We start from the raw sequence: 15932 nt of genomic DNA, 5'->3' as shown, positions 1-15932 counted from the left end.
ACTGATTGTAATCACAGAATGAGCCCGAAAGGCTTCCCTCCTCCTCCTCCTCCTCCTCCTCCTCCTCCTCCTCCTCCTCCTCCTCCTCTTCCTCTTCCTCGTCCTCCTTCTCCTCTTCCTCCTCCTCCTCGTCCTCCTTCTCCTCTTCCTCCTCCTTTTTCTCCTCCTCCCCCTCCTCTTCCTCCTTCTCCTCCTCCTCCTCCTGCTGCTGTAACGGCGTCATCGGGGGGTGATGGCTATAAACAGTAACCTTTTCTGTGCATTGCGCCGCCTGGCCTGCCAGGGTACAGCGACCCCTACTGCATGCTGGGAATCCTGCTGGGCCAGAGCCCGCGGGAGACGGAGGAGAAGAAGGAGAGGAAGTTCAGCTTCAGGAAGAGGAAGGAGAAGCTGGAGAAGCGCTCCAGCACCAAGGAGGTGTTACCCGCCAGGTGCATCCAGGTGACCGAGGTCAAACCGGAGACCCTCAACCCGGTGTGGGACGAGCACTTTGTGTTGTGAGTACAGTTAAACACAATGTGTGTGTGTGTGTGTGTGTGTGTGTCTGTGTGCAACGTGTGTGTGTGTGTGGGTGTGACGTGTGCAAGATTCACAGTTTCATTTGTTTCACACTGAAGTTGTCAGATATGTGACCAGCGCAGCACCGTGTCATCACTAAAGGATGGATGTGTGTATTATGAGTATTTGCCCATGGAGATGATTATTCAAGTAATAATGTTTTCTCTTTTTTTGGTTGTCGTCGTTGTTTTTTCACAGTGAAATAGACGACGTCCACAATGATCTTTTACATCTTGACATATGGTAAGATTAGTACCATGCCAGAGAGACAAAGAATGTTTTTTTTTAATGATTTTAATTGCATTATATGAGGCTAAATCTGAAGATTTGTCAGAATTAGGATGTTTTTTCTCTTGAAATTAATATTTTTTTCAATCGCCAATCCAACAGGAATAAAGTTGAACTGTAAAATTGCACCTTTTGTATTTGTAACAAACTGGAAAACTCTGCATCACAGATTGTTATTATTTAGCTGTTGAAGAAACGTGTCTCCCCTCCGGTCACAGCTCTGTGAATAATTCACTCCTATTTAAAAACAATCATTTGGAGGCCATCTTCACGTCTCAGTTCTGCTCGTCGGTGTGCAACGAGAGAACGGCGTGTACCTGCAGGAGACAAGAGGTTGACATAACCTCTGAATTCTCTTCTTTTCTTCAGGGATCACGACGACGACGTGTCAGTTGCAGAGGCTTGTAAAAAGCTCAATGAAGTCAGTGGACTTCGAGGAATGGGCAGGTAGAAGAAAGTCTGTTGTGAATTAACAATCATGTCACAAACATGTAACGCCGCCGCCGTCTGAGACGCATCTTTTTGTAAGAAATGCTGCATATGCCTTGAGCAGTTGTGTTTGTCTTTTTTCTTTGGATGGCGAACAAGCGCAACTGAATCATATAATTGTGACTTTGCGCACAATTATGTGAGTTGGTAATTCATGTATTCATCTAGTAGGCAGAGTGGCAGTGAATAGATGAGTCATGCAACCTGTCAATCAATTATCAATTTAATTGAAATCAAAAGTTGCAGTTTAGAAATGTATGTCACAGATTGTAAATGCATTAAATAAACGCCCTTAAAGAAGAAAAAGAAAATATCACATTATCGCTCTCACATTACATTTAAACATGAATTGACAAGCTCGATGCTCTTGTCCCTGTGTTTTCCCCCCTTGTGCCAGGTATTTTAAGCAGATAGCAAAGTCAGTGCGCTCCAATGGATCTGCATCATCGGGCTCCGAGGAGAACGCCGATGACTTCCTCGGATGCATCAACATCCCTTTGAATGTGAGCGTTCAAAGTCCAGTCAAGTAGCCACTGCTCAGAGGCGTCGAGCCACTGCGACACACAACCACACAAATAGATTCCCCCGAAGGACACAATGTGACAGATTTCCCCGGTAGTCTGTCGGGGATGTTAACCTGCCTGATTCCCTCTTGCAGGAGTTCCCCATTGTGGGCTACGACACCTGGTTTAAGCTGGAGCCTCGATCGAGTACATCTAAAGTTCAGGGAGAATGTCACCTGATACTGAAGCTCTTCACCAGCCAGGTCCGTGTATTCAGATTGCAGCGCACCCCTCCTCTCGCACGTGGAACAGTTCCAGCTTTTAACTTGACGTTCTTCTTCCAGAGAGACACAGCGTTGTCTAAGTCCGACACAAATATCTCCATCTACAAGAAACTGCTGAGTCAGATTGTGGAGTATGAGCACGCTCATGTGAAGGTGAGTGAGATAAAGCGACCTCAAAGCAGTTGCATGGGGTGGTAACCACTGGCCCCAGTGGACGCTAGTGAAGGACCCGAGTGCACGCTAGTCACTAGATGTGAAGCACACACACACACACTCTCATATTGTTTTGTCACCTGATGAAACTTGTCATCGGATTGTCATCGGATATCTACGTATTTGTTACCCAGCAATCATTGCACATCTATTCATGACAAAAAAATACAAGAGAAACTCATACATTATTAATTTAATGAATAGCATTTAGAATTTATGCAGATTAAGAATATTATTATAGATTTCTACTGACAATTTTACCTAAAAAAGGAAAACCATCGTAAAAACCTTGCAGCGGATCTTTAGCAAATGGATCCATGATATACAGTATATATATATATATATATATATATATATATATATATATATATATATATAATTTATTATTTTATATTTACTCCCCTGCCTTACTGACGATAACACTGGGTGTCAACATTCTGTCATTATAGTTACGTTAACATATTTCATTAAAAGTTCATTAGTTTGTGTTGTTCATATTTTGCATTATTCGTTGACTGCATGACATTTTTGAACCCAAGCAAAGTTCCTGATGAGTACAGCTTCCTCTGCACTGCTAATCTGCTGCATATGTTCCTAGAGAGAGCCGTACAACTGGAACGGGCAGGTTTGTCCTCCGGCGTGGACGGTGCTGACTCACCACGCCGTGCAAACCGATCTCTCCCCTCTCCAACAGGCGGTTATGTGAGTATTAACGGGGGTATGAAAATCAATCAAATCCAATACGAAAGCGTAAGCGTCACGTAAAAAGTCCCTTTTGTTTCTCCGCCCAGACGCTGGCAGTGCTACAGCAGCCACCATCGGACCCAGAGGGTGTGCTACTCCCTGCTGCTGCGCCTCCTGAGGACCGTCGATGCAGAGTGGGACCCCACCGCTGTGAGGGGAGACCTGGTAGGTTTTTAAGCCATCGCCCACTCAGTAGGTCCAAAAAAAACAAACTTTCATCATCTGAAAAACCGGTCACCTCATTAGCTCAGCTCTTCACTGACATGCATCAAGGTTTTTGGTCCAGCCAAAAATGTCTCGCAGCCCAGTTTTCCTTGAAGCTGTAACTGAGGGCCCTTCCTGTGTCCAGGAGAGGCAGCTGTCAGACAGCTTCAGGCTGTACACAGAGCACTGCCTGTGCCTGATGAAGAACATGCGGCAGGTTTTCCCCTGCACCAGCGCCGCTGCCATTACACGCTACGAGCTCATGCTGAGGTAAAGTCACACGGCCATCGCATCGCATCAGACACCATACCGGGTAGACGCTCCCGCAGAGGAAGCCGGGCTCCTGAAACACCAATATTTTCAACCCTTTATAGGGCACTCATTGGAATACTTTGTGAGGGAAATGACCATATATGGTTACGTGCATGATAGAGGTCATTGATCATTTCTCATTTCAAAACTTTGAACGTTTGTTCCGGACCACAGATTTTATTGGATACAACCTTAAAGACAGATGTTATGCTACAACATATTGTGTTCATGACATACATATTTTTTATCTTCCATAACATACTGTTCCCTATGATGTTATGCTTCCATTCCACCAATAAAATGAAGGACCAAATCCATCCAGCCATACAGTCAAGACAAATGTCCTGCCTGACCTGTGGCTCCCAGCTCAGTCTTTGGGAATATTCCCAAGAAATTATAGATGTGGAATTGTCAGCTTGAGGATATCATGAACGTTAATTCTTTGGAGAACATGAATATTCACTCTGAATGTCATGGATCAAAGCTGTAACTTTGTGACACATTGTCATCATTGTGTTAAGTTAACAAGAAATGTCAGGTCTCCCATCAAATCATAAGAAACAGACGTACGACCACGGTTATTATTGTTATTGGAGAGACATTCAGGCTCCCAGTCGAGTCTGAAAGACTTTACATAACAGAAGGACGAGCAGTGAAATGCTCCAAATTAGCGATTCTGTTCCACATAAGCGCCAGCCAGTAAAATCAGCTAATTAATGAAGTTCTTGTTGTTGAGTAGGAGGGTTTTTTTATTTTTTTATTTTCATAGAAACTTCCCCAGTAAGAAGTCCAGATCAGCCCAATGATCGACACCTCTAGGGAAATCTTTTTGTCATCTCTCAGAAACACACGCAGCGTGACTCACCAAACCGTTAACGCTGCCTCTCTCCTCTCCTGCTGAGAGTGCAGGGTCCCGCTGACAATTAGGCTGTAAAGAATTTAGTGGGATTGAAGCTACTGTGCTTACGTGACATTGTATCAACTCCCCTCTCCCCTTTACCACAACCATTTGAATTATGTGACTTATTATCAATCTTCTTAATGCTTCTTCCTGTCTGTGAATGCCAGGGGGATTGGCTTCATGCAAAACATGGAGGCGTTTAAGACGGTGTGTCCCCTTCGACACGATCTGCATTTGGACATCACGACGGCTGTCAAGGTAACGACGCAATAAAAAAAAAAAAACATTTAGGTAGGTTCACTTAAAGGAACCCTGTGGAGCTTTTGGACTACGTTAGGTGCTGCATTTATGTGCTCCACAGGACACCTTTAAGTATTCATTCTCCTTCTTTTGTGTGATTATTTCGACAGAAAGGAACTGTGGAGTGGTACGAGAGCTTAATCGCTCAATACAAACCAGAGGACGGGGTACGTTGATATGGGACCTTCCATCTTATCCTTGACCGTTGCTTGAGGATTAACATCCAGGATGTCGTTCATTTTGTTTTGGCTAAGCAGTCTCTGGAGGAGCAGCTGAAGAAGCTGGTTCATGTGGTTGATTCTGTGTGTGCAGACGTACAGAGAGCCCAAAACAACTACAACAAACTCTTCTACAGGTGAATACCAATGCAGCAAAAACTATGTCGAAACATTGCCTGGAACAGAAACTCTGATTTGGTTTCCAACTGGAGCCGCTTCATCCTTTGCTTGTGCCCACAGTGCAGTGAAAGTAGATTTCTTCAGCATAGCCTACCGGCAGTTGGAGAAACAGGTAAGTCATTGAAAACGATGCCTTGTGTGAGTCATTCTGTGTTGACTCTGACCCAGTTTTTGTTTTAATTTCCTTCATCCTTCAGGTTGCCGATGACGTAAATGTAGCAATGGAGCGTGTTTGCGGGACTCTGGAGCAGGAGAGCTCCAGACTGACGCAGACGATGGGAGAAACCATCTTTGAGCTCTTCATGTCCTTAAAAATCCTCAAAGGCTTCCGGGAGTTTCTTCCTCTCAAGTTGGTTATCAGTTTTGACTCTCGTGATATTTCATAAGGCGGCGGAAAAAAGGGCCCTGACGGGCGCTTATTTGTGTTTGGAGCTCAACCTTTTGCTTTGAAATTTATTAAAAAGGACTTGTCTTCCACAGGGACGCGAAAATGTTGGCCCTGACCGGCTTTCATAACTGGTTCAAGTCATCGATTCATAAGTGGCTGCAGATCGTTCACGACAGATCCTGTGACCGAATTCGTAAAGCAGTGGAGGCGGACACGGTGAGAGGCCTCGAGGCGCCACGAGGCATGCTGTAGTGTAGGCAGTCGAAGCCAACATGAGGGCTCTTGTAACATCGCTGGGTAAACACAGGTGTAATAAATCAAATTAATTAAAATTATTTGTGATTTTTTTTTCTCCAGATATATAGAGATAAGAGATTGTAAAGGATGTACTGTTGATAGAGGATTCAACTGGTAACGGGTTGAATTAAAGTATTTGAAGAAAAGCAATTACATTAGTATGGAAGCCCATTTCCACCACACAAAAAATACATATAATAGATAAGAAAGATAATATGGTCAAAAGTTAAAAGACTTTTTATCTCATAATAATGTCTTAGTATCACATAATTATGACATTTTATCTCATAACAATAACTTTTTATCTCAGATTTATGACTTTTTATGTCATAATAATGACTTTTTATCTCATAATTATGACTTTTTATCTCATAATTTTGACTTTTTATCTCATAATTATGACTTTTATGTCATATTAAATTTTTATCTCATAATGACATTTTATCTCATAATAATGACTTTTTATCTCATACTCATGACTTTATCTCATAATAATGACTTTTTATCTCATAATTATGACTTTTTATCTCATACTAATGACTTTTTATCTCATAATAATGACTTTTTATCTCATACTCATGACTTTATCTCATAATAATGACTTTTTAGCTTATAATTTTGACTTTTTTTATCTCATAATAATTACTTTTTATTTTATTGGGAATTCTTTTGTGTGGCGGAAATGACCTTCCGTACATTAGACCGCGTTAACAAAGTCTGTAAAAACATGTGACCCGTTTCATTCGAGCACTCTGAGTGTCTCACGTCGCGCGTCCCGGTGCTCTGTGCGCAGCTGGAGCCCGTGCAGCAGGCCAAGCACAGCTCCTCGGCCGTGGAGGTGGTGACATGCTTCAGCCAGGTACGGGAGATCTGGCTCCAGCTGGCCTGGCCAGACTCTGCGGGGGCCTTCATCTTCGTCACTCGTTTGACAGACGTGAGTGCTGCGTTCAGTGTCGCCACGCTCACGCGCATGCTGCACACACACACACACACACACAAGAACAAGACACCGAGCGCGCTCGCAGCCGGACACAACAGGATTGATACAAGATTGAATCTGTGAAAATCAAAAGAAGAAACTGTGGATTTGTTTTTGTTTTTTTTCTTTTACAGAATTTCTGCAGCGAGGCTGTGTGCTACTCAGAGATGATGACACGAAAGATTGAGAGGAACCAGCCGGGTCGTGACAACAAGAGCTTCACAGTGCAGGTAACGCCCGTGGCGAGACATAACTGGGGCAGGTGAAGGGGGCGGGGGGCTTATACAATAACGGGGGATGTAAATGTGTGTGTTCTCCCTGGCAACACAAAGGGCTCAGCAGGAGATCAGCTATGTTTACGCGACAACAAAAACACAGTTGCCTCTTGTCGCCGTCAATCATTTACACTCGCACCCCCGTCCCTCCACTTTTCTGTAGCCCTGCTTTTTTTTTTCCTTCTTTGTTTCTCCACCTCCACCCTCGGTTTCTCCTCTTCTGCGCCTCCTCGCTCTCTGCCGTAGCTCTGCATCGCCCTGAACAACACGGATCACGTGCGCATCTTCCTGGGTCACCTGCCCCGCGACCTGGACTGGCAAGGGGTGGAGCGGGCCATGGAGGAGTCCTGCGGGGCGGAGGGGAAGGAGCAGGTTTACAAGGCCCTCAACGGGCAGCTGTTCAACATGGACCTGGACCTGCAGAGAGAAGCCAAGCGGCTCATCACGCTGCTCACCGACAAGGTGCAGTGCCCAAAGCAGGACTCTTTCTAAAGAATTTATTCAATTCATCTGTTGCATCCAATTTTTATTGTGAGTGAAGCTCCCAGGAACATTTGTCCTCTCTTATGATCCATTGCTCTTCTCATAGCGTTCAGAGGAAACACTCTGGGCTTGGATGTTTTCAATGGTGGAATAAAGTTGGAAAGTGTTAATACTTTTTTGTGCATACTTGTGTGTGACTGAATATGTCTGTGCAGATGCAGCCTGAGCTGCGCAGGTACATCCAGCACATCAGCTTGTCTCCAGACTCCATCAACAATGACGACGTAAGTCCCCGAGGTGGTTCTCTGTTGCATTCATTTATGTATCAGTGGTGTTTGTTTGTGTGTAATTATGTTAATCCGCCTTTCTTCCAGGCTGTGTCGCCCCTTATGAAGTACTTACAAGACACCATGGTGATCCTCACTGAAAACCTTGTAAAGGAGAATCTGACTAAGTAATCCCTTTCTTCTCCTCTCTCCTGACTTCATGTATTTTCTGTTTAACAATTTTCAAGAACTAATCTGAGTTACAATTGTGCCACATCCGGTCCAATGGCTCATTTCCGTCTGGTGAGCCTGTGCAGTAAATGATAAAAGATGACATGCAAACATATGAAACACAAACAAGAGAGAAATCACAAGATAAAGTCAAAGCATGTGTAGATATTTATAGCCGGTGCATACCCAGCAAGTCTTGCAAAACAAATCATCAAAGCCACTGCGGCAACTCCCAGTGGTACTATGTTGTTTAATTATTAAAGCTAGGGTAGGTAGTTTTTTTATTATTGGGCAGGAAGATCCTAATATTTCAACTAATTGTAATGTCAAGTGGTACATTAAGGCAGGCAGTTTTCTAGAAAAGACAAAAGAAAAGCCAAAATTTGAAAATGCAGCACTCATCATGCAGCTTCCTGTGATAAGCCCCGCCCACCGGAGGAGCAGGGCCATTGTAAACATTTTGTAAGTAAAGGAGACATACTCTCATTTTCTAAACCCCGAAAACAGAGCCAAGCGGAGGTGCAGAAGTCTAGTTTCCTCTCAGACCACTTGAATTACAATATGCTGAAAGTTTTTTTTTAATGGACTCTTTTCACTCAGTGTCGCCAAAAATAAACTGCCTGCATGAAATGTGCACCACTTTAGCATGGGACTCCTGAGCTATTGTGTACTGTAAGCGTTTGGCATAATAATACCACCCCTCAGCGTTACCACTTATCATTATCAAGCTATTATCTGTAAAAAAAAAACATACATGAGGCTAAGTGAGGGTACTGGTGTGTTATTGAACGAGCTGGTGTGGGTGTCTCATTGTGTCTGCTGCCTCGTAGAGTTCTCCAAAGCATGTGGGAGCTGCTCCTGCGGATGATCCTTGAGGCGGTCGCAGAAAACAGGGGCGTTCAGGTGGAGTTCTACAACCGCTTCCAGTACACAGTGGAGGTCAGTGGTTAGGCTACTGCACTGTATCACGCCGTACCTTTTCGTATTGCTACTTCCAGTCTGGCAGAGTTTAACTAAGAGGAGTATTCTGCTGAGAAAGACATGTCAACTCTGTCCCGATAATGATCACCACTGATACCGCCAGCCTTTTAATTAGCTCTCTAGGCTTGCCGTCGCGCAATCATTAGCATATATTAGATATTTATGAAGTCCCTAGGAAGTAGTTCGGCACCAAAGCGCGGTGCCTCATAAATGACAATGTGGGAGCTATTGTATATTGTAACGCCAATTTAACCAGCTGGCCGTGGACGTGACGGATTTGCATGAAAAGTCATGGCATGCGGCACGACGGGGCCTAGTTTGGAGTTTGGCAGACGGATATCGTGTTTGCCTGTCAGAGGTTTCACGCTGCTTCTGTAAACAACTTGTCAGCTATGCCGAGGCTTCGTTCAATCACAATGAGAGGGATGAATAGGAAGACTCTGAGCTCCGAGGTGTATATATATATATATAAATATGTATGTATATATATATATATATATATATATATATATATATATATATATATATATATATATATATACACATATATATTTATCTTGTCACTTGAATGCTTTAGACGCTGTTGCAGTTCTTGCATGCCAAGGGAGATGGTCTTTACCTGGATGACATGAAGAGTGGCGACTACAAGGTAGGACTTCTTGTCATGCTTTTAGGATAAATATACTCCTATTTGAGATGTTATTCATCTTTTTTTTCCTTTTCTTGCCGTGTTGTTTCAGGTCCTGGATGAAGAGCTCAGGCTGAATAAATGTCCGTCCTTTGAGCTGATTGAACAGTACTATCTAGAGAAGATTTCCCAACAGGTGTGTATCTATTTACTGGCAGTTTCATTTCAGCCCGAAGGTGGACAGAGCCGTATTGATTGAACAGCACAACCCTCTGTCTGTCTTTCTCTCTACTTCTGATTGAAAGTCTGCCCTCCTGGGTTCTTGAAAAAGCAAAATGCTGTCAGGTTCTGCAACATAAAAAAAAAACATAAAAACTCACATGCGCTTTGAATAATTCCTTCAGAAAACACTCAAACATACTCGCTACGGTCGAATCAGTGTCAAGTGCTACTATGACGCTCCGGAGCAGAGACTGACAGTGGAGATGCTGCACGCTGCAGATATCATCGCCCTGGATGCTAACGGTAAAAGGGTCACAATTAAATACAGTTTGTTGCGTTGAAGTTGAGTTTGCACTCACTTGTGCTGCTCCTCCTCAGGCCTGAGTGACCCGTTTATCATCGTGGAGCTCTGTCCCCACCACCTGTTCCCCATGGCCAAGAGCCAACGCACGCAAGTGAAACTCAAAACCCTGCACCCAGTTTTCGATGAACTCTTTACCTTGTGAGTACTGCGCTGACCTCTCTCTCCCTCTTCCTGTTTGTGCGCGCCCTGACTCGTTTCCTGCGTCTTCACAGCCACGTCAGTCCGGAACAGTACAGACACAGGTTCGCCTGTTTGACCTTCACCGTGATGGACTACGACTGGCTCTCCACTAACGACTTCGCCGGTGAAGCCGTGGCGCCGCTCAGCGACTTCTGCTGGCCGGGGAGACCGAACGCCTCGGCTGCCGGCAAGAGTGTCCAGCCTGTCATTCTCCACCTGTCTCGCAGCAAACCCAGCGGTACATATAGCCCCCACAGGCTGTATCAAGATCTTTGTCTTACACAAACATAATATTGGTTCTTGGGAGACCAGAGGGGGTGTGGACCGAGGTTTCCAATTACCTCTCCAGCATGAAAAGCCATTCAATCTCAAGATATTTGTGTCAGGTGTCGGAACTACTCTCATCTGTTTGCTCTCCCCCTGCAGAAAAGCCAATCATGAGGATGCTGGACGCTCGCATCGGAGACAGGGAGGCTCAGGAGTTTGTCCGCAGGCTGAAGGAGATTGAGAAGTCGATGGAGGAGGAGTAAAAGCTGTCCGTGCTGCCCGTGTTGGTGTTCTCTGACCACGTCTTGCGACATGTGCTTTTGTACTGGTACGATGTTTACAATATTTAAATCTTTTTTTTTTCCGTTTGTTCAGTAATTATACCAAAATGAAAAGAGAAAAAAAGAAGGAAAACGCTCAAGCTTATCGCGGTTTTCCAGGAGATGAACATCCTGTCACTGTGCAACCCTCTGCTGTCTCAGTCAAACTATATTTTAAAATTGAATGGATAGTTGATCCTAAATGTTAGCAGTCTATATTTTTTTGTAATGAGGTATTTGTTATCTTTGTTGTATGATCTTTGATATGATAGATTTAACGTTTCAGAACTATTTTGTGGAAGTAGCTAATGTATTCTATAGTATATCGTCAGAGTCTAAATCTATACCTCAAATATGCTCACTAGTTGCAGGGGAGTAACAAGTATCGAGACTTTCCTTCCCCTCGGACATTGTGGAGATAAATTACATGAAAGCCTATCTCGGATGTGAAAATTTAAACCATCACTGATTTTCCTCATGCAGTAGCTTCCTAACAAACACCTATGAATGAAAATACCTACGTCGTGAAGGAAATCATGAAGACATACATAGCTTTCGGGGACTGTCTGAGTCTTGGTGTTTAAGGCCGGTCACACAGCTCAGCAGCAGGGAGACCAAACACTCCCCTGAGGCGCACGCCACAGCGCGGGTTCATTCGACTTCTCAGATTGCTCTTCACAAAGCTCACGATGGGTCATTGAAGAGGCCAAAAAACCTTGTGGAGGAGGACCAATTCTTTTAACTCACTTCCTTCTTGCTGTCTGACACCAGTGAGTCAACGTCGCTGCAGGAATATGTGTGACAGGTTGGCTGGCAACGCTGCACTAAGTCAACACACTGACAGAAACAAATTCACGTCTGTCATACATGCATGTGTTGAACAATCAACAGGTTCATTTAGAGAACTGATGTCACATCGAGGTAGCATTTTTTTCTTTTGTGCGGCTTCATTTAATCTGAATCTGTGTTGTCGACTTCACAGTTAATGAGCTACACATCCATATGTTAGCTACTGGAACTGACAGGAGCCAGCGGCTGTCATTATGAGGAAATTGATACCACTCTCATGTCCGTAGAGTAAGTAGTAAGCTACCTCCCGCTGCTGGTTAGCTTAGCTTAGCATAGTCTACCTGGATCTGTCCAACATTAACAAAATGCACCTCTCAGTGCTTTTAAAGCAGAGTTATTAACACACAAAAAACATGTCGGTGTGAAGGATAAACAACACAGAACGTGTGTAGAATACAACTGCTTGTGTTGAACGACAGAATATGGTGAATTATGTCCTGTCCATGTTGTTAGTGAGAGAAAATTTGCAATTTCATATTTACCGCCCTCCGCCGGCTCTATACTTATTTGTATTTACTTATAGATTGGCCCTAACACACCATCGTATTATACAGACATGCTCAACACAATATTTCCACCGAGCGATAACAAAACGTTTTGGGAGCTGGCCCACGGACTAAAAGTGACCTTAGCCCAGTCGAGGAAAGGTCACATGACCTCAATAAATCCACAGCATTTTAACATGTCAACAGGCTTAAGCTCTCTTCTAAATGACGAACAAGCATATTTACAAAAATATTTGTTATTGAGAGTAGCCAGCTGGAATTAATTGTAATACCAACAAGTTATTTAGCATTTGAATGTTGGTTTTATTTAGTTATTATTTCAAGTGTATTACATTTTTTGAATAATATACTATTTTGTCAACTTGTGTAAACAAGAACATACTCCAAACAAATAAATTAAATGGATTTTACATTTTTCATTTATTCTTGGAGTTCAAGTTGATGATTAATTGCTCTTAGAAGAAGAATTAACTATTCATGCATTCATGGTTATGGGGATACACCAGGAGACCCTGATAATTGAAAGGGAGAAAATACACTCTGACGTACCGTCCCCAGAGATAACACAGTGTACAGTGTGTGGCCAGATGGTAGCTAATTGCAGCTAATTGCAGCTAATGAGCTCATGTAGCGTTCGGAAAGTTCTAAAAACAGCAGTAAAACACAGCGAAACCTTTTGTTATCCAAACTTTACAATTATTGTAGGCTCGTCACAGGATTCAATCAAGGACCACAACGTGGGTTTGAGTCTCAGTCTGTGACTAAATCTCTCGAGGTGAAGAGAATTAAAAAGCATAATGAACCCGTGCGGTGGCATAATCATACATAAGGGGGTAAAGGCGAGACCTCGCTGCCGGCAGCAGCTCTCATTTGACTGACAGCTTTAATTTAACACCAGCTCTCACCAGCCCTCCAAACCTATGTGACTGAAAGGTTAGGATAATATGTTTGCAAAAAGAAATAACAATCATACTACTATGGATTGCTTGTGGAAAATATGACAATTATATGCAATTGAAATATTACTAAACAACAACCAAATTCTGATTACAGCCTCCTAGTGAAGTCGCCTTTACGTTTTACTCTCGTATAGTGTGACTTAGAAAACTAATGTTACCGTAGCAAGTCAAATGGCAGTTTTCTGGACAGGGTATCAGATTAAGTCTAAATCTAAAATAGTTAAATATAGTCTTACAAAGTGAAAATGTAATGTTGCATTCCATCAGGACACTTTCGTGCTGGACTAATGAGCTGAGTTTCAGTCAGCTGTGTCATCCTCTGGCAGAGTTCCCTAACGAGGTTAATGTAAATCACCTGTGTTGTCCTCGTTAGAGCTGCAACTGCTGCCAAAACTCCCAAGATATAGTGGACTCCAAAGCCCAAAATAGACAAAATAATGGAATCGTAAAAAGATGTTTCACGTCTCTCTAATGGCTAATAATGAATCTGACTTTTCAAGCTGCAGGTTAAATTTAAACCCCTTTAGCCATCGTGGAACTCTACACTTTAAATAAAAAAGCTGGGTTAAATGGAGGACTATTTTGAGTTAATCTGTGGTACATTTATGATATCATTTAGACTTAATTACAGTCCAGGAAACTGGCCCTGACTGTCACAAATGTAGCGTAGAGTTTACACTGTTAAAGCTATAAGATGAGGCATGCCTTTGAAAAAAAATACAGGCTATGTAAAATCCTTTACTCAACCCCCGAAAAAACAAAAAAGAAACATGCTCCATGATGTTGAGTTTGTCTTCGCATGTTGGAAAAAGCTTAGTACACACAAATCTGGCCTTTAGGAGTTTTTAAAGACTGTTGCCGCTTTAAATGTGGCACTTTTCACGTACAGAAACACTGTAGCAAAAGCCGAGCACGAGACTTTCCACACCGACAGCATTTTATTCGTGATGTAACTTACCAGTAGCTGCTTGTGTCGTGCTTTGTCGTTACTCTGTGGAGTTGTGAGGATGAAGCACGCAAAACCACATATCTATGCCTGCAGAGTGAGCTGCATTGAGTGATGAATCCTTTCTGTCCATCTGAACAGCACATGCCTTCATGTTTTATTTTAGATTTTAACATATCACAGGCGGACTCTGCGTCAGCAACGATTACTGACCTCTTTCATTGTTAACATTAACATTACCCGACATATTTAGTTCATAACATACTGCAGGTAACAAAGACAGAAGGACTTCAGTGTGGTGTATAAGTAATGAATGGATCTATTGACTGAAATATTCTTAATTGTTAGTGTGGCAGTGATATTTTCTCTGCATTCAAAACCATAGTCTGTATTATAACCAGATATTCTGGCCAGATGTTTACACAAATACATTCAACCTCACGCTATACAGTAGAGAACTTTAAAACTAATATTATATAATACAATTTATACTAACTAGTGTCACAATAAAACATTTTTACAGATTTAGATTGAAAATCCAGATTCTTGGAGAGGAAGCACGGTGTCTTTTCCCAGTCAAAACAAATGGCTATGTTCAGTATTGTAGACGTCCTTATGTTGCCCCTATCAGGCAATCCGGTCGGTATTAGTTGAGTAAATTGATTTATTCTGGTGATTTTCAATGATTCAAATACAGTATTTTGGTCTTCAAATGTTCAGTGAAGTTGTATTATCATAGTGTTCATTTCCTACAAAGTGCATTACACAAAAGAATAGTTTTGCTGATCATAATTTGAAAAAAAAAAAAAAAAAAGGGAAAGGATCTCAGACTGTGAATTTACAGAATATGATCACAATTTTAGTTCCATGACCGTTAGCTGACATTTTATTTAAGGTACTAATATAGAAATATTTACTGAAATGAGTATTTGGTTTGTCGTCTGCTGTCCAAATCAAAAGGCAACAGCTGGTGAAATGTATCTTCAAGAAGCTAAATACCTTCGATTTGTTCTCGTAAAAGTGAATTATTTGTCCTTGAACTGTACATGCCTGTGTTGCTGTTTACTGGATTATACCTTTGAAAGATGTCTATGACCTTGAATAAAGATTGTATTTAAATTTGACCTTGTTGCCTCCACTGACACGAGCATAAAGCATTAAAATAGATACATGGATAACGCTGGGAGTTATTAAAGCACCTTTTTTTCCATCCTTCCAGTGTGACGACCACTGACCTGTTTCTCTCCACTTCATCTTTCCTCACATGTCATCATCCGCCCGATCAATGTCCCATGAGGCCACCCTCGGCGCTGTCTCTCCTCGACCTTTAGTACCCCCCTCTGCAGCAGTAACCTAAAGACCAAACACATGCTGACATGCTAAAGCAACCCGAGAGCAAGAGCACACACACACACACAGTGAGACACAGTGTTTATTATATCCAGAGATCAGACTGTTTCACTGTCCACATTTCTCAAAGAGCTGCTATGACAGTAGATTAGAGGGTTTTTCATACAGCAGGACGTGAGTGTCTTCGAGGGCTTGTACTCTACTGAATGCTAGTCGATACGTTTTCATTTAAAAGGCTATTGAATCG

The 15932-nt window shown here is 42.6% G+C and overlaps 1 protein-coding gene across 2 annotated transcripts in view; it reads left to right on the top strand.

Moving 5' to 3' along the window:
- baiap3 (BAI1 associated protein 3) overlaps window positions 1–15459 on the top strand; it is a 34246-nt gene extending 18787 nt beyond the window's left edge. Inside the window, exons 8-34 of one of the 2 annotated variants that reach the window (XM_068579558.1) lie at window positions 284–497; window positions 757–801; window positions 1216–1293; window positions 1733–1838; window positions 1994–2101; window positions 2183–2275; window positions 2934–3037; window positions 3127–3244; window positions 3429–3553; window positions 4664–4754; window positions 4907–4963; window positions 5054–5151; window positions 5255–5306; window positions 5392–5543; window positions 5675–5798; window positions 6673–6813; window positions 6993–7088; window positions 7380–7595; window positions 7832–7900; window positions 7991–8070; window positions 8944–9052; window positions 9672–9743; window positions 9835–9918; window positions 10127–10247; window positions 10323–10446; window positions 10521–10726; window positions 10915–15459. In XM_068579558.1, coding sequence (XP_068435659.1) covers window positions 284–497; window positions 757–801; window positions 1216–1293; window positions 1733–1838; window positions 1994–2101; window positions 2183–2275; window positions 2934–3037; window positions 3127–3244; window positions 3429–3553; window positions 4664–4754; window positions 4907–4963; window positions 5054–5151; window positions 5255–5306; window positions 5392–5543; window positions 5675–5798; window positions 6673–6813; window positions 6993–7088; window positions 7380–7595; window positions 7832–7900; window positions 7991–8070; window positions 8944–9052; window positions 9672–9743; window positions 9835–9918; window positions 10127–10247; window positions 10323–10446; window positions 10521–10726; window positions 10915–11018 — 2987 coding nt within the window. In that variant the 3' untranslated portion in view covers window positions 11019–15459. Of the gene's footprint in view, window positions 1–283; window positions 498–756; window positions 802–1215; window positions 1294–1732; window positions 1839–1993; window positions 2102–2182; window positions 2276–2933; window positions 3038–3126; window positions 3245–3428; window positions 3554–4663; window positions 4755–4906; window positions 4964–5050; window positions 5152–5254; window positions 5307–5391; window positions 5544–5674; window positions 5799–6672; window positions 6814–6992; window positions 7089–7379; window positions 7596–7831; window positions 7901–7990; window positions 8071–8943; window positions 9053–9671; window positions 9744–9834; window positions 9919–10126; window positions 10248–10322; window positions 10447–10520; window positions 10727–10914 lie in introns of both variants that reach the window. The other variant, XM_068579557.1, reaches the window with a different exon arrangement.
- The last annotated feature ends 473 nt before the right edge of the window (window positions 15460–15932 follow it).

The sequence above is a fragment of the Clinocottus analis genome, unplaced genomic scaffold (assembly GCF_023055335.1).
Source record: "Clinocottus analis isolate CAN_PGR_092001 unplaced genomic scaffold, fCliAna1.0.p SCAF_16, whole genome shotgun sequence".
NCBI lineage: Eukaryota > Metazoa > Chordata > Actinopteri > Perciformes > Cottidae > Clinocottus > Clinocottus analis.
Note: the sequence above shows the minus strand (reverse complement) of the source record. Positions and strands in the feature narration are given on the sequence as shown.